This window comes from Echinops telfairi, unplaced genomic scaffold (assembly GCF_000313985.2).
Source record: "Echinops telfairi isolate 266 unplaced genomic scaffold, ASM31398v2 ScPeMD7_7469;HRSCAF=8507_0, whole genome shotgun sequence".
In the NCBI taxonomy this organism is placed as follows: Eukaryota; Metazoa; Chordata; class Mammalia; order Afrosoricida; family Tenrecidae; genus Echinops; species Echinops telfairi.
Window position 1 is genome coordinate 94,407,041 of NW_022111372.1, and position 17,929 is coordinate 94,424,969.

The window sequence follows — 17,929 nt, forward strand, 5'->3', positions numbered from 1 at the left end:
ACCATTTCTCTGTTTTGCATATTCAGATGTCTTCTGCTATTTGGCTAGTACACGCCTCCTGGGTGACATCCCTGTGCGTGCCAGCATGCATCTGTTTGAGCCTTTCTTTGGTCTTGGTCCTTCACTCCTTGGCTGCACAGCTTCGTGAAGGGTGCCCAGGAGCAGTATAACAAGCTGCGCATGATGCATTCGAACATGGAGACCCTCTATAAGGAGCTGAGCGAGTACTTCCTCTTTGACCCCAAGAAGGTGTCTGTGGAAGAATTCTTCATGGACCTACACAACTTTAGGAATATGTTTTTGGTGAGCAAGGGCACCATGTGACAGAATCTTCTGAGGACCTTTCTCATTCTCCACTGGGCTCATGTAGGTGACTGTGTAGGATGTGCACATGCCCACGTTTTCTCACCTGATCCCCCATCCACCCCTACAGCAAGCAGTCAAGGAGAACCAGAAGCGGAGGGAGACAGAGGAAAAGATGCGGCGAGCCAAACTGGCCAAGGAGAAGGCCGAGAAGGAACGACTGGAGAAGCAGCAAAAGAGAGAGCAGCTCATCGACATGAACGCAGGTAAGAGGTGAAGAAAGGCAGATGGGTTAGGACAGGCACTCTTGGAATACTTCTCTGTCTGGAATTTGAAGACCACAGAGACTAGCTCATGTTCAAGCTCAACTCCTGGCAAAATCCTTTTTGCCAGCCTTCTTCTACTTCCAGTGTCTTGGTGCTAGACTTTAACTCAGAGTCTGTTACATGTGTCCTCATATTTTCCGTGCTTAAAATCCTTTTCTCTCTCTTGCTGATTCTTGTATGATGGCTCATCTCTCCAGTGATTTTAGTAGTGCTGTAACACGTACTCTTTCCTTCTGCCTGTCCAAAGGTTGCTCTGGCCGGTCTCCTATCCTCTTTCGTTCTGTCCTGGCCCTTCTCCCACCTTTTAATGGAGTCTCACCCTCCCTCCCTTTCAGCTTCCTTCACAAAGTACTGTGTCTCCAGTACCTTCGCACAACTGTCCATACCAGTCAGCTTGTAAATGAGCTGAGCTTTGGGAGGGGAGGGGAGAGGAGCTGGCCACCCTGTTCTCTCTCCAGCAGAATCTCTGTTTCACTACCAGAAGCATGTCTTTGTTGAAACATATGGCCTCAATTACTGGCCCTCTGTTTCCTGTCTGCTTCTTTCCTGCTGCTGATTCTCTGCCCCCCTCCCCCCTCTGTGGGCAGCAGAAATACAGCATGCATTGCCCATGGCTCTGAGCTGATGCTACCCTTCCCTGAACCTGAGAGGTCACCGGGCTTCTGCAAGTGAAGGGGGTTTCAGGGCTGGCATTTGAGCACTCTGCCAAGCACAAAAGGTGGGGGGTGCTCTAACACCTCTGCTTCCAAGGTCCTTCCCCAGCAGTTCTGCTGTGCGCTGGTGGAACTGGAGCCTGAGGGAAGCAGCCTAGTTTCTTTTCTGTGTGCCTTCTTAGGAAGCAATTACCTGCCCTGATCCCTGCTGGCAAGCAAGCTTTGATCTAGCCATGCTGTGCTGCTAAAATATTCCTCACCTTCCTTTATGCCCCAGGCCTCCAGGGCGGGCCCCCAGGTTCTGTCTAGGAATCCAGTGGGATAAGGGCAGCACCCAGTCAACAGGTGGCGTAGTGGACCTTGCCCTGGCCCTGGTCCCCCAGGGCAGGTAAAAGAAGTTGGAATGTAGGTCAGTTGCAGTGGTGGTGTGCAGACAGCAGGTGGCGCCATGAGCAATGAGCCCTGGGCTGAAAGCTGGCAGCCAACTGGCTTCTGAGGATTTTCTTAGTTTTAGGTTTCACCACCCTGAGCTGTTGCCATGGAAACCGAGCCTGGTTGGAGCAAGGATTCTATATTAACTCTTTGTATTCCAAGCAGGATGCTTCTCATACTCATAGATCTGAATTCAGGAAGATACAGCCACTGGAGGCAGCACTTGGCAAAATGCTCTTACTGCCAGCAACTTCTCATCAGTCCTCAGGCTTGCTCTCAAATGACAACAAGGCTCTGCATGAGAGGCTTCTTATGCACATCGGACTGAAAGAGTGATAGTTCCTTATGACTTTCAAAGCCCCATTCTCTGTACCTATCCTCCCTCACCTTGGAGTTGGGCAGCGTGTGTGCCTGTCCGCAATGAGATGGGTGGGAGTCACTGGGCCCTGCAGGAAACATCTCAGGATAGGCACAGACAGTAGGCTTCCATTGTTTCAGTCATTTTTCCAAATAGCCCAAGTCCACGTGGGCCTCTGAGATTTGAGGTGGAGCCCTCTTTATCTGGTGTTAGCTGCCAGTCCCTACGGCTGAGGGGACGCCACTAGTATCCGGGTGGAGCGTGATATTTGCCGGGCTGCTCAGGCTGAAGAGCACCTCTCCATCTTTGTTTGTGACAGAGGGCGATGAGACAGGAGTGATGGACAGCCTTCTAGAAGCTCTGCAGTCAGGGGCGGCATTCCGCCGGAAGAGAGTACCCCGTCAAGGTAAGTAACCACCTGGGCCTGCTAGTCCTGGACTGGAAGCAGGTAATGATGCCCTGCGAGTTTAGAAACTTCCACCACCACAACTTCCACCACAAAGTGCATCTAGAGTGGGTTGTCTAGCCTTCCTCTCCCCGTGTTAGAAAGGGCCTACTCCACTGACTGGAACCCAGAGCTGGAGGGGCTGATTACAAATCAGTGGTATTTTATTATTCTGGGGTGCCCCATTCTTGGGCCAGAAGCCCAGATGAGGGGAGCCTGGCTGCAGGACATAGGTGTGGGTGTGTGTGAGATGAACAAAATGAACCGGTGCCCCAGATGTAGGAAGTACAAAGCAAATAGAAGTCGGAGTCTTCCAGGTCATAAACAGGAAAGGTATATAAAGAGAAGTAGTAATAGAACGTATCAAATCCCATACCGAGGTGAGGCACCGTTGTGCCAGATGTCAGGATATAGAGGAGCAGTGCAAAGGAGTGCACTGTCTGAGAACCACCTGTTGGCCTCCACTGTCCCAGCCCCACCTCCCACCCCCAACCTCTCCTGATCTTCAGAAGATTTAAATGGATTACATTGAGCCAGAGTTTTAAGAATTATGAGGATAAGAGGACAAATTATCTAGGTCTTAATATAGAGCAGGATCAATGGATAAATTCTCTTTAAGGAAAAAGTCCAGTGGCCAAGTGGTTGGTCCAAAAGAAAGGACCGTCAAAGCTACACTCAGATGGGTTACATCTCATTGTTGTATCTGGTGAAGACCATTTGGGACCAGAAATGATGGTTTCTCTCATAGGTTGAAATGTGGGAATCACAGAAAAGAGATCGTGCTCTATTTAAAGCAGTGCTCCCTAGTCTTTGGCTGCTGTAAGATGAGATCTTTACCGAGAGGTTACTGTAAGCACACAGTGTGTAGGTGTAGGTCTGGAAAAGAGGCCCTTATGATCATGAACTCAAGATCCTGGCCCAGAAGTTACAGACCACTGTGTTTCATCTGTAATGCGCCGTTTTTCATACTCCGAGGGAAACCAGCAGGAAATTCCTGCTAAGGGTCTTTCTGTATGACTTTAGACCCTTCACCAAACAGAAGACTCTCTGCTCACAAGTCTTAGCCATTTTCTGGCTTTCTTTCAGCACAGACTCTGGAGGGAGAAGAGCTAGGGATGGCAGGCTGACAACTCTGGGATGGAGAGAGTGGTCTTCCATATGGGTGTTTGCCGGAGAGCGGAGGGCTAGTAGCAGGTCTTTTCTGTTTAGTCTCAGAGTCATTGCTTCCTACCAACCATATAAGGCAATGTGGCCATAAATTAAGCTTTCCAGCCAACTGAAAGTACTGGTGCATCTCACTGTTTTCCACCACCCATTCAGCTCATTGTCAGTCAGATCTGACTTTTTGTTGGGGAATTCCCTTTACGCCTCTTCCTGGGGAAGTGTACAAGAATCCCAGATGCTTCCTGTACACAGACAGCCAGTCATCAGTGGCGTCCCTCTCCAGGGGGCATTCTCCAGTCCTTCCCAAAGTGGGAAGCCATGCCTTCAAAACAGATTTGGGTGGAACCTAGACTCCTAGTGGAGGCCCCAAATTAGTCAAACTGCTGTCTCCCAGTACAAGAGAGAGCAAAAGACTTATGTTAGGAGATAATGAGGTGAAAGAGTGAACATGTTTTTTGGGGTTCCCCCCACCTTATTTATTTATTTAAATCATTTTATTGGGGGCTCTTACAACTCTTATTGAAATCCATATATACATCCATTGTGTCAAGCACATTTGTGAAAATGTTTATTTTAAATTAACCTCAGCCTATAACTGTCTTTCTGCACTGTGGGTTCACTAAACACACATGAACTTCTCTGGAGACTTTATCAGGGTAACATTTCTAGTTACTATGATAAACTTGTTTTTGGTGGGGCGGGGAGTGGGGGTTAACATTCACCGTTTGTAAAGGGATGAGACTCCGTTAAGCATCAAGGTGAAGTGCAAAGAGCATAGAATTAGGTAGGGCTGAAAAGACCCAACTTCACCAGTTAGTTCAGATCCTGTTCTTCACTTTCCTCCTGGACAAGATGAGTGTTGGGCTAGAATGGTCTCAAGGGTCTTTTCCAGCTTTAATGGGTTTTGGGTTTTGGTTTCCTTTTGGGGAGTATGGTGGTAATATGATTAAGATGCAAAGCAAACAAAATTAGCCGGGCCCAGAATGCCCCATTCACAAAAGGTACAAGGCTCTAGTGGCTGTAGGTTTCCCTGGTAGCTGCTGGACTTGGCTGTTCCCCCCCTTGCCCGGCTGTCTCCGACTGTCCCCGTGGCGATTGCATTGAGCACTCAGCATATCTGCCTCCCAGACCTCCTCATTCCCAAAGAGGCAGCTGCCTCCATTCAGAGACACCAGCCTTTTCCTTAGAATTTAAAGGAATCTTGTTTTTAAAAAGCCTTCTAGTCTCTGGAGTCTTGAGGGAATGACCAGTACACAGAGCCCCACTGAGGAGTTGGAAGAGGAGGGTTACTCTCAGGGCTGGTTCATTAAAAGCAACATGTAAACTGCTATGATCTGCAGGGTGTGGGAGAACAATGGTTTGAGTGTCAGGGAGAAGAATCCATGTGATTGTATTACAGCTACTATTTCAGGCTGATGATTGAGTCAGCTTGTGGTTTTAATGACTCAGCTTTATCTCCATGTCTGATTTGTGGCCTCTTGTATAAAGGCCATCTGTGCACTGGGATAAAAGTCAAGGGAAGAAAGAAATGCATCTCTCTCTCTCTGCCTTTCCTTCTCCCTGCCACTTCAGAGCGTACCTATAAACTCCATAACACTCATCCGACTTTATTTGGGAGACTTGAAACTCCTTTAGCGGTCAACATTAGCCTCTTCTTCCTGTTGCCCTTAAGTCAACCGTGACTCTTAGTGACCCTATTGGACAGAGTACAGCAGACTTACAGGACTTCCTTGGCTATAATCTCTAAGGAAGCAGACTGACACATCTTCGCCTTCTTGAGTGGCCGGTGGGTTCAAATACCAACCTTTGACTGGCAGCCAAGTGCTTAATCACTGTGCCAGTAGGTCTCCTAGCTTCCTCACAGATAAAAGGAGCTGGTACCCTGATAGCATCACTGACTTGTTTAGGTCTGCACCTGTGGCTGGTGATAGAGCCGGAAGTGTAGTCCACTTTGTTAATCCAAGTCCAGAGCTGTTTTCACTAAACTTACACAACTAGACAGGAGGTGGCGGTGTCTGGGCCTTCTGTGTGGGCCAGGTTGGTTTTTTTTTTAATACCTTCCAGAGAGGAGAGTTTTAGACAGGATGCATTTGCCTCAGGTGTCTTTCCGATGGCCACTTACATAGACAAGGTTGGTCAGGGTGTTCCCAATGCGCCACTTGTTTCTGCCGCCCCCTTTCCTAAAAATAGGACAAATTCTAATTAGGATAGTTTCAGACAATAATGAGTTTTTAGGATGGTAATGACTGCCCCATCTGTCCTGGTTTCCTCTTCCCTAAGGAAGCTTATTAACAAGAGCACTTCCTCTTTAGTAGTAATTCCTAGTCTGTGTTTTAGAAAAGTCCTTTTCAAATCATTGACCTTTTCCTACTTCAACTCTCCTGGTACTCTGTGGTGGATTTTGTTAGTGTTTTTGCCCTGGGCCACCCTAGCTTCCAAGAGTCTTCCCTCAGTGAGCTCTGACCACTCTCTCATGAGTGTTTCCTTTCTTCCAGTTGTATGCGTTACCGCATATACTCGAGTATGAGCTGACCTGACTATCAGCTGAGGCACCTAATTTTACCACAAAAACTGGGAATAAAATGTGATGGAAAATTCATCTTATACACGAGTATATATGGTAATAATCTTCCATGATCCCATATACTCAAAATATTTCTCTGTTGCTATTACTCCATTCATATCGTTTTAACAAGTATCCAAGTTAGGGAACGGAGGAGAAAGGTCCTTTTTAATTTCTTTCTTATTCAAGCTTCTGAGCATAATTGTGGCAGGGAGACAGTAGGAGCGGGGATTCCTAGAGACTGCTGCTCTGTTGGCAGTTCCAACAAGAACTTTGTCTCCTGCCTTGGGCCATATCACATCCATCCCTAGTGTGCCCTTTCCCATCACAACAGTGTACCTGCTCATTCTCGGGTGGGTAGCCAGAACTGGTACAAGAAGTTCATCAGGAAAGCCAGGCCCCCCAGGAACCCCGGGCAGCCTGCCACCTGGCTCTCACCCTTCAGACTTCGTTTGGTTCTTTGAACTGCAAGAGCATGTGAAAGGATTTGAATCCCTGGAGAATGAATGCTGAAGCTGCCGTTTGGATGTGGGAGCACAGAGGTCCTCGGGGAGGGACTAGGGGAAGCCCTTCCTTCAGCAGTGTGTATTGCTGGGTGAAGGCTGCTCGGAGATCTCTTGTGGACTTTCCCACGTACCTGCAGAGTCAGCCCAAATGGGCTCCATTTCTTCGCCTCTCGGCCTGAGACGATAGAGTAAAACCTGGTGGCAGCCAGTCAGAGGGCCCTGAGTGGTCAGTCTGTCCGGTCCCAGGAGGGAAGCTGTGTGAGCCCAGAAAAGCAAGGCAGCCTCTGTGAGTGCTGGCTCTCCAGGTGTCACTCTGTGCTCTATGGCTAATCGACGGCGTGTGCTCTCTCTGAAATTCCCAGCACGCAGGTCATGCCCTTCGCTCCATAAGCAGGTGAGTTTCTGCAGCCGTCCCTCAGGGTCTTCACCATTCCTTCTCCTCTTGTTAGACAATCCCTTGTGCCCCTGGGAGGAGGAGGAGGAGGAGGAGGAAGAGACCCAGAAATTGGTAACCTGTGAACATACTTTGTGCTCCCTGCCTGCCTGTGTGTAGCCTCTGCCTGGGTGAAAACACACTGGCTCTGGGTCCTGCCTACAGCCCGTGAAAGAAGACTCTGGCTCCTGGGTGCCACTTGGCTGTGCTCTAACCAACGCTTTTGGCTGGTCCAAGGAAGGCAAAGGCGCTCTGAGCCCTTTGCTCGTTGGCTTCTTTGGACCTCTTCCTCCATCCTCATGTCTCACACCTGCCCCAGCTCTCTGCTGGCGCAATGGTTAGGTGTGAGGTTGGCAGCTCTCCAAGCTGCTCCGAGGAAGAAGTCTGTGTGCATAATAAGATTTACAGCCGTGGAAACCCTATTCTACTCAGTCCTGTGGGGCCACTATGAGTCACAGTTGACTCAGTGGCAACAGGGTTGACAGTTGTTTATTTGTTTTAGATTTGAGGGCAACTTAGGGTACACAAGTTATTACACACTTTGCTAGCGGAAAGGCTGGCGCTCTGAACTAGGGCTTTGGACTAGTTCAGCCCAATTCAGACATGGCCAAGGAAGTGACACCAGAGCAGACCTGAGCTATTTGAATTCAGATGAGCTGTAGAGAGAACCAGCATGTAGAAATCATGGTCACAGCCCTGCTAGAAATTGTCATCTTCCTCGCAGGGCAGCATACAGGTTGCATAGCAACTAAATCTCTTGCCTGCAAAGTGAGAAACAGCTGTTCCTGGATCAGACGTGGCAGTCCACAGTACTGCTGTGACTGTCCTTCTGCACGTCCCTGGGAACCCAGTCTCTGCAGCAGGCTCCCACAGGGCTCACTTGGCATCCTCTGAGCCACCATTCTGTTCAGTAATTGTTCCTGTTCACCCAAATTGTAAAACTCCAGTGCCCTTCTGGTTTCCCTTCGTTGGCTGACTTAACCAGTTTAAACCCTGGCTCAGCCCCACCAGCAGCCCTCAAAGGCAGGCTTGCTTGTCTTCTGCTTCCTGAAGGCCGCAACTTTGAGCCGTGCTCCTCTGCACACCTAGGGCACCAGGAGTCTGCAGCTGCTGGGGTCTCTGCCGCTGAGAGGCGCTGCTGCCTCCCCACCAGCTCTCCTGTCCCAGGCAGCTCCTTGTTTGTTTTTCAGTTGCGCAATAACCCACATCTCCACAATTCACCCTTTTGAAGTGTACACTTGTTTTTTAGTCTATTCACAAAGTTTTGTAACTACCTTCACTAGCTAATTCCAGGACATTTTTACCAGCCCCCAGGAACTGGGAATCTAGTTTCTATCTCAGTGGATTTGCATGTCCTGGATATTTCATACAAATGGAATCGTCACCATATGTGGTTTTTGGTTCTGGCTTTTTTAAATCCCAGACACTGTTTTGTATACATGTGGTCCCTCTGCCCTGCTTCTAGGCATGAGGTGGGCAGAGTCCCAGGAGCCATCTTCTTGTGAGAATACTGGGGCCATAAGTCTGGATTCTGTAAATCAATAAGCAGGAGGAGCTTAAGGCCGGCTCCTAGCAGTGACAGCGGGAGCTCACGGGCGCACTGGTCTCCTTGGGGATGAAAAGGAGAGCTTCACAGTGCCTTAAGCTTTGGGGCTGGGGCTTCTTTGTAGAGGCCTCCTCCTGGCCGTCCTCGCTCATCCCAGCTCTGCCTCTCCCGGCATACTTTTCATTCTCTCCCATGCATGACATTTCCTGTAGGGCATCTGTATCACAGCCACGACCCTCGGAGCAGTGGGAAACAGCTAGGCGTAGGCGTCTGTGGGCTGCAGTGGGGTGGGGAGGGGTGATATGTGATGTGCATGTGATGTCAGAGTGCCGCTGCTCCTCTTTGTAGGGGTCCCCCAGCAGGCTGCTGAAGGCCTTTCCCTGCTACAGATAACCTTCCCTTGTGTAGGAGCTTTCTAGAAGCTGCCAAGCAAGCAAAGATAATACTGTGTTCCAAGCTTTAGTGTATTTAATTCCAAAAACCCTGTGATAAGGAAACTGGCTTTGAGTACCTCATCTCTCTCAGTCACATAGCTAACACTTAAACCCAGTTCTGCCTGTCTAGCTATATTCAAATGTTTCTCTTATTCTCACACAAGGAAGCAAGGTCAAGGCTTAATCTCTTCCTCCAAAGTAGAGCCTCTTTGAACTGGACAGGCATGTTTGCATGGTTTCTGGCTAACAGTCTACTGTAGAGGGCCCGAAGGGGTTAGAAGGGAGGCCTTCCCTCCATGAGATCTCTTGTGTCTTCTCTTGCAGCCAACAGGAAAGCCGGGTGTGCGGTCACTTCCCTACTGGCCTCAGAACTGACCAAGGACGACGCCATGACTGCTGTTCCTGCAAAGGTGGCCAAGAGCACTGAGGGGGTCTCCACAATCCTGGAGGAAACCAAGGAACTGGTTGGCCGTGCAAGCTAAGCTGGGTCCTGTGGCCACAGCTGCTCCTCAGCCGAGGCCCAGGCTGCCCTGCCATGCAGCATGTGCCTAACGGGTCATGGGAACATTGCTCTGGGGCCGCCCCTCTCACCATCCTGATCCTGTCTTTCTCTTTGGCCTGCTGGTCTCTGTACATCACCTACAGCTGCCTAGAGGCCAGGAGGAAAGGGCATTGGGGGAGAGGCTTGAGCCCGACCCAGCCGGCTCCAGCTGTTGTCTTACCAAAGCAGGGTCCGTGTCTGCTGCCTTAACCCTGTCTCTGTTACTCTGAGGCCTCCCTCAGACAAAGGCCCGCTTGCTTCCTCAACCCGGGACTTCCCAGTGGACTTTTCCCTAGGTCAATCTTGCTGGATTTGTGCTTTTCCTTTGTGGTTTCTCTGACCTTAAGAAACAGCATGGGGCTTGTGAACCTTTGGGCTCTATCCCTCCTTTTGTTGCTGTCACCTCTGCTCTTTTCTCTCTCTCCTGGCTTTTATTTATTACTAGTGATGGGGCAGTGGGAGCTGCATCCGAGGAAGGAGTGGGTAAATCCCACCCATACCCACCTTCCTGGGTAAGGCCCCAGTTTCGGCCAAGGCCAAAGCCTGGGGCCCATGAGGCAGGGCTCAAAGACCAGAGACCTTGCAGTCCTAGCCCGCAGCCTGCTGTTAAACGCTTCTGTTTCATGTCGGGGCCTCTCTGGACCCTCTGCACCGGGCGACTGAGCCAAGACCCCTCCTCAGCCCTCCCCAGCACTTTGGTGTGCCTCGTCTGGAGTATGGGCTGTTTCGTAACCATCTCAACATCTCTGTGTCTCCAAGGAAATGGGAGGTGGAGCCTCCTGGCTGAGAAATTGTTTTGCAAATGGATCTATTTTTATATGAGAATTTTTTTGTTTGTTTTTTAAGAAAAATCTCTCTGTCCCACAATGTAAGAGGTTTTGATGGTAGCTTTCCGAGTTCCTGGGTCCTCGCGCAGGCCTCATCCGGTCCACTGCACTAGCTCTCAAGCCTGTCAGACCCTTAAGGCCTCACCCGGCGCTCTCCCAGCATCAGTGCTGGGCAGGGGGGCCTCTTCTCGGGTTGAGTTGGACAGGCCAAGACCTAGTGCAAGCTCTAAGACCACAGAGCTTTTATAAATTTAATATATTTATCAAGCCAAATGTGCAAATGCTAACTGGAAATTCTGGGAAGGTGGGCACAGAGAGTGCCCCCACACATTGTACCAGTGGGCAGGCCACACTGTTCAGGGGCCTCTGCCACAGGAAGCTCAGCTTTTTGGGCTCCCCTGAGCTGTCCACCCCTAGGTCGGAGAGGATAGCACTGTTCGGGCCTGGCCCAGAATTTTAATTGTTAGAGGGAACCTGGAAGACTTAAGGGGGCTGCAGGGAGACCTCGGGGCCTGGAAGAAGTTCTGATTGCTAGGCTGGTCCAGCTCGCAGGAACCTGTGTATGAAGGGGCTACAGCAGTTCCGTGCAATACTGTGGTACAGGGGGCTATCGCCTCCTCCTCCTCCCATCTCACCGACATCTGGGACTTTGACCCTTTCTTTTGTAATCAACTTTTGCTAAGAAGCATTTAATAATAAAAATTTTTTAAAAGGGACAAAATGCAAGCCTATTTCCCGTGCCTCTTGGGCTTCTGGAATGTCATCATCTCCAATTTCTTGGGTTTGTTTCCAACTGTTAATAAAGCATTGAAACTACCTCCTGATGGCTGCTTTGGTGAATTTCTGAGCTGTTTTCAGTCTAACTCGAGTTCCTCTACTGTTTGTCACACACTACATTCACCTGGAAATCATTGCTAAAAGCCTTCATGGTATCATCCATCCTGTGGCATACACTGGGCACAGTTACAGAGATGAGCTCACCTCCCCACCCAACGCCATCAAGTGGATTCTGATGCAGTAGCCCAGGAGTCAAGATAGAACTGTGCCTGTGGGCTGCCAAGGCTAAAATCATTACAAGAGCAGAGAGCTTCATCTTTTCCCTCTGCGTTGGCCGGTAGAGTCAAACTGCTGACCCTGTAATCCACTACACCACCAGGGCTCCTGGATCTCACCTTAGGCAGGGCAGGGCAGGGCAGTCGACCTCCATAATGGCCAGGCAGAACCCTGTCAGCACCCTTGTTGCCTTGGGGTGGGGGTTGGGGGGTGGCTTCTCGCCCTCAGTTCTCCACTGACTGTCACAGTTTCCTGGCAGTTCCTGCCCTTTTGGCAGAGAGTAGCATCTGACTCCCATTCTTCCATCCCCACCACCACTCGGTTAGTCACCACATTCCAGGCTACAGGGGCTTAGGCTGAGTCGACCGGAAACCGCACCTGCCCAGCCGAGGTCAAGGGGTCTGAGGTCATACTCCAGCTGACTGGCTGCGCATAGCCATACTGGCCTGAGCACGCTGTGACCTGCATGAAGAAACGCAATGAGCAGGCCCAACATAGACAGGGAGGGGCCCCGAGAAGACCACAAACCCAAATGGGAAGGCACTGGGGCTAAATATAAAAGCAATTTAAACAGTCCTGCCTGGAACCTGGGCAGCTGCCTCCCTAGTGTGGCCGGAGCTGTGGGAGTGGGCTGGCCCCTACTGTGTCCCCACCTCCAGGCCGGGCGTTTCTGACTCAGCCTTAGGGGCGCACATACTAATTAAGGGACCAACAACAGCTGCTCACGTGCTCTGCCCGTCTGCAGCCGTGCCGGGAATAGAACCCGGGCACCCCGCCCCTCAGCTGCCAGACTCAAACAAAACCCTGCTTCGATCTTGGAAACCTTCCGCGGCGCCCTTCCTCCTTTTGCCAGAAACACACCCCCAGATGTCGAGTTGGAAGGCTTGGTTTCCATGACAACAGAGCTGGGAGGACGGGTGGCCAATCCCTGAGCCCCCGCACTGGGAATGCCTAGAAGCAGCCGCCTCCGACCAGTGATTGGGCGTCCCTCCCCCCATCCCCATCCGCCCCCCTGACGACCCACGCATTTTCACCTCCCATCTTCCCCTCCCCCCTCGGTTGGCGCGGCCTCCCCAGCGCCAGGAACCTCGGAAGCCCACTGTGCCTCCAGGAGGCAGGTGGGGGGCGGAGAGAGGGAAGAGCCCGCGGGAGGGCGGAAACGCACCTGGAGAGGCGGGGGAGGGGCGCTGCGTCTGGGCAATCTGATTCCCAGCCTGCCCTCTCCGCTCCCTGACCAGGGCAAGAAAGGGATGCGGTAAACTGAGGCCCACGCCACAGCGAATCCCTCGTGTTCCCCAAATTACGCAGGGGTGGGCTAGGGGCGGGGGAAGAAAGCGTTTTTCCTCTTCTGGAGCCAGAAGCCCGCTGGGGGCTCCAGGGAAGTCATTTTAGTGGGGGCGGGGAGGGGGGGCGGGAACTAGGGGAACGTCCTTCCTCCTGCACCAATGCTGTTTCCCGGTGCCAGCTCGCCCCCGCCCGCGCCAGCATCTCCTCTTCTGCCTGGATACTGGCCCCTTGGAACCACCCGCCAGCATGTCAGTGCACACTCAATTCCAGTGACACGCCGCACTCGGAAACCCCGCCTCCACACGGAGCCGGAGCCGGGCCACACAATGGTGCCGGGTCAGAAAGTAGCACGGGGTGTGTCCCACACATAGGCACAGGCGCCCACAGCAACACGCAATTCAGAAACCCAGCTCTAGACCCGCAACGGCACGAAACCAAGTCGCCAACACAATCATCATCGCCACTGCCCCCCCTCCCCCGCCATCGCAGCTCATCTCTCAGCCCCTCACTTCTTCCACACACACGGGGCGCCTCCTCCAGGTCTCACAGAAATGCTCAGCCTTTCAGAAGAAACCGTTTTATTATTTTTTTCAAAGGAAAAAAAGCCATATAAATATTAGAGTATAAAACTTGCGTGAGACACAGGAAGGGGGTGGGGCGGGAAGCTACGTAGCTATACGAAGAGAAGCGTTTATAGGAGTCAGTACAGGGGAGGGTCGCCGCAGCAGCGCGTGGACACAGCACAAAACACAGCACGAGCCGCGGGCAGGTTCAAGGACAGGCGGTTGCGCAGAGCCCGCCGCCTTCTGCCCACTCGCCATCACGTTATAAGCACACTGTACTACACTATTGGCTATTCTACACCAGCCTGAAAAGGAAGGGGGCTCTACACTACTCTATGGGCTAGGGTGGGGTTCTCTCTCAGCCCCGCTGGATGGACGGGACCTGGGGAGCAGAAAAGGGGGGTGGCAGAGGAAGGTCTATACACAAGGAGGCACTGGGGGACTTTAACCAGGCTCTGGCCACTGGGGGGAGGGCAGGGTGGACTGGGGACCGGACAGTGGCCTTCACAGAGAAGAGATGGCACCTGGTCAGGTGAAGGGCCTTGGGGAGCGCAGGGACACTGTGGAGAAGTCCCAATGCTTGCTCTTTGCTTCCCCAATCCGGGGATCAAAAATGGCCCGACCCCCACTCCCTACTGGGGCACCACTGGACCCTTCCACCAGTGGCACCTCTGGAGTACCCAGCACCCACAGAGGCCCCTCTGGCCTCTCCAGGAGACCTGGTCCCACACTTGCTTAGGGCTTCCCTGGTCGGCTGACAGTTGAAGTCCATTGGACCTGGTAGCTCAGCCCAACTTTTGCTGCCTGGGATTAACCCTATTTGTGGGAGTGCGGGTCCAGCATAGTGCTTGGCTTATGTTGGAATGTGGGGACCTGGTCAGTGTCCTGGGGGCATAGAGTCTCTTGTAGGACCCTGTTAACTGATGGGTCAAGCTTTGTCCATTCCTCCCCCCAGTCCCACCTCATCCACATACATACCCTGTCCTTCTTTTTCACATCACCCCACACTGTCTTGGAACATGCAACAGATCCTCTTGTTTGGGTCTGGGGTGGGGGTGGGGAAGTCACAGCATGCAGTGGGAACACCAAACAATGAAAAACCTAACAAAAGACTGATCCCCAGGGTGTTGGGAAGAGGCTTAGTAATGCAATGCCCTCCCTAAATCCAGCACAGTACCATGGGGACGGTGACCATGTTCCCCCAAACTTGAGCTTGAGCTCAGGCTCTGCAAGTTGGTGAAGGGACAGGACCCAGAACATGCTTTGGGAGAAAGGTGAGAGTTGGAGGAGAAGCCAAGAGGTCACCATGTCCTTCCACCTCTCCAGAATCGTGAGCCTTTTCCAGGTCACCTGGTACCTCAACACCCCATCCTCCCTCTTACTCAAGAGAGAAGGGTTGTTGAAGAAGTGGGTGGAGTGGGCTAGGGAGGAGGGAAGCAGGGGATAGAAGGCCTGATTGAATTTGGAACATGGAGAAGTTTAGGTGGAACTAGAGGGGTGTGATCAATGATTATTGGTTTCTACACTAACCCCACCATCCCCATGGGGCACAGCGATTGATTGGATGGGGGTTCTCAGCAGAACTCCCTTTGCATATTTAACCCACTGGGGGCACTTATTTGACTGGGCACTTATTTCTGTTTCCCAAAGGGAGCATAGCCTTGGCCCCTACCAGCATCATGGGGGTAGCCCTGAAATTCTGAGGCCTGGGTACAGGTAGGGAGAGGCTGGACTGGGGAGAGAGGCTGCCTGTAGCTCCAGGTCTGGCCTCCACCTCATTTCTTCTCCTTCTTGCCCGACTTCTTCTTGTTGCCGTTGCCACCCGCGGGGGTCTTGCCATCCCGCTTGCCAGCTGCGTTGGTCAGGGTGGCATTGCTGCCCGGGATGTAGACGTTCTGGCGGTAGTCGGGCACGTGCTGCAGAGTGAACTGGGGTCCGTATCGGGCGCTCAAGCCCATGGTGCCGGCACCCCCTCCCAGGGTGGAGCTCCCATCAGCAGCTTCTGCAGAGACAGAGGAAGATCAGGGCTAAATGTAGGGTGCACACAGTTAGAAATGGCAGGACATGCAGTCCCTGAGTGCCAAGGGGGGCCCTATACTCTGTCCATGAGCCCTGGGGATGCAGGAGTCACCACAGAGGGCTCTATCCACAGGGTGATGAGTGCGCTTCGACGTTAAGGACCTCTGGAGGTGATGGCCTAGGTTTGATTCTTTTAAAAAAAATAATTTTATTGGGGATTCATACAACTCTTATCACAATCCATACATCCATCCATTGTGTCAAGCACATTTGTACATTTGTTGCCATCATTTTCAAAACTTTTTCTTTCTACTTGAGCCCTTGTTATTAGCTAATTTCCCACCTCCCTCTCCCACTCTCCCTCCCTCCCGAACCCTTTATAATTTATAAATGATTATTATTTTGTCATGTCTTACACTGACCGATGTCTCCCTTCACCCACTTTTCTGTTGTCTGTCCCCCTAGAAGGGGGTTATATGTAGAGCATTATGATCAGTTCCTCCTTTCTCGCCCCACCTTCCCCTTCCCCTCCTGGTATCATTACTCTGATTATTGGTCCTGAGGGGGTTATCTGTCCTGGATTCCCTGTGTTTCCAGCTCTTTTTTGTTTTGTTTTTGTTTGTTTTATTTTTTATTAAAAGATCTTTTTATTGGGGGCTCTTACAACTCTTGTTACAATCCACACATCAGTTGTATCAGACATATTTGTGCATATATTGCCATCGTTCTTTTCTAGACATTTACTTTCTATTGAGCCCTTGGGATCAGCTCCACTTTTCTTCCCTCCCTCCCCCGCCCACTGTCATAGCCCCTTGATTATAAATTGTTATTGTGTTTATATCTCTCACCAACTGCTGTCTCCCTTCCTCTCTGGTTTCTGCTGTTCTTCCCCCTGGAGGGGTGTGTGTGGTTATGTGCCCTTCATTGCGATCGGTTTCCCCTTCCTCCCCTTCTCTCTCCCTCTTCCCCCTACCCTTTTTGGTATCACTATTCCCACTCCTGGTCCTGGTTTCTGTGTGTCATGAGCTTTATCTCTAGCTTATACCTATGTGCATGCTCCGGTCCAGTCCAGAGTGGGAAGCAGCACTGAGGTCATGATAGTGGGGGGTGAGGAAACCTCAAGGAACCAGAAGTATATTGTGTGATCCATCGGTGCTCTACTACACCCTGATCCCTTCCCTGCGACCCCTCTGTGAGGCGATGTTCCATTGAATACAGATGGGCTTTGGGTCTCCACTCCAACCCCCCTTGTTCTTAACGACTTGTTTTTGTTTGTTTATTTGTGATGAATCTCCTGATGCCCATTACCCGGTCCCCATGACAGCTCATGATCGAACCGGTTGGTGTGCTTCTTCCATGTGAGCCTACCTAACCTTCCCAGGCCTGTAAAATAGGCATAATACTATCTGCTTCTGGTTTGGATGAGGGTTAAATAAGGCCAATCATGTTAAATACCTAGAATGATGCCTGGTTTGTGGCAAGCACTCAAAACATGCTCGCTACTATTTCCCTGCTCAGGGCTAAGATGCTGGCTGTCAAATCCTTACCCTAGCCCTTCTCAAGGCACGTCTCCAGAGAGTCTCCCTGTCTTCCACACGGAGACTAGAGACCGTGTCTTACACACCCCTCCCACCCTGCTCCAGCCGGAGCCTAGCACAGAGGAGGCCTCCAGTAATTATGAACTAAGAGCGGGTACTCTTTCAAACATTCATTTTATAGCAGCAAGTAACTGCCTCCCTTAGATTTGTTGTTGTTGTTGTTGTTACCTGTGGGACCACCTTTAACCTCAACCCAACAACCCAACCAGGTTTGTGGTATTACCGCCTCATTACAGAGGAGGGAGCCAAGGCTGGGATAAGGTAAAAACTTGCCCAGGGCAGTGTATTAGAGCAGGATTGAGTGCTAAGTGCATCTAACGGATGCATCTAACAGCAGCAGCAGCAGCAGCAGCAGCAGCGCGGGCCTTCTGGAGATCGGAGGGTACAGAAGGAGGCAGGGAGAGACTCAGGAGCCATGTTACTAGGAGGCTGAGAGGGTGATGATTCGAGGTCCCAAACACAGTAAGGTAGACAAGGCTCGGAATGTGGGAGCTAGGTGACCAGAGAGAGAGCCTCCCGCCCAAGTTCTCATTAAAACGGGGTCCAGAGATGAACAGCTCAGCACCCCCTGGAAGCTGGTTTGAAATGCAGACTCTCAGAACCTGCCTTTCAGCAAGCACCTGGGTGGGCTGCACAGACAGACGGGAAGATGGAGAAGCACTGAGGCCCACAGCCTCCTGAGTTTTGTGAGGATGAAAGGGACGGTGCCAGGGTACCCCAAAGCGCCCATAAACATTAGCTGTTGCTATTATTATTACCGTTACCACCATCTACCCTACACGCTCCCTGAGGTGGGTGAGGGTGGGCGGAGGCATGGTGGTGGGCAGGTGTCCCTCCTGGCCGGGCTCGGGGAATTCACGTTGGGTCGTCGTTCCGAC

The 17,929-nt window shown here is 51.5% G+C and overlaps 2 protein-coding genes across 2 annotated transcripts in view; one reads left to right on the top strand and one right to left on the bottom strand.

The window, feature by feature from the left end:
• The window catches only part of DIAPH1 (diaphanous related formin 1), a 134,687-nt gene extending 123,339 nt beyond the window's left edge, over positions 1 to 11,348 (top strand). Inside the window, exons 24-27 of the mRNA XM_045284593.1 lie at positions 139 to 303; positions 434 to 569; positions 2,392 to 2,478; positions 9,488 to 11,348. Coding sequence (XP_045140528.1) covers positions 139 to 303; positions 434 to 569; positions 2,392 to 2,478; positions 9,488 to 9,645 — 546 coding nt within the window. The 3' untranslated portion in view covers positions 9,646 to 11,348. The remainder of the gene's footprint in view (positions 1 to 138; positions 304 to 433; positions 570 to 2,391; positions 2,479 to 9,487) is intronic.
• A 2,084-nt stretch (positions 11,349 to 13,432) lies between these two features.
• PCDHGC5 (protocadherin gamma subfamily C, 5) overlaps positions 13,433 to 17,929 on the bottom strand; it is a 26,221-nt gene continuing 21,724 nt past the window's right edge. The window contains exon 3 of the mRNA XM_045284727.1: positions 13,433 to 15,447. Coding sequence (XP_045140662.1) covers positions 15,210 to 15,447 — 238 coding nt within the window. The 3' untranslated portion in view covers positions 13,433 to 15,209. The remainder of the gene's footprint in view (positions 15,448 to 17,929) is intronic.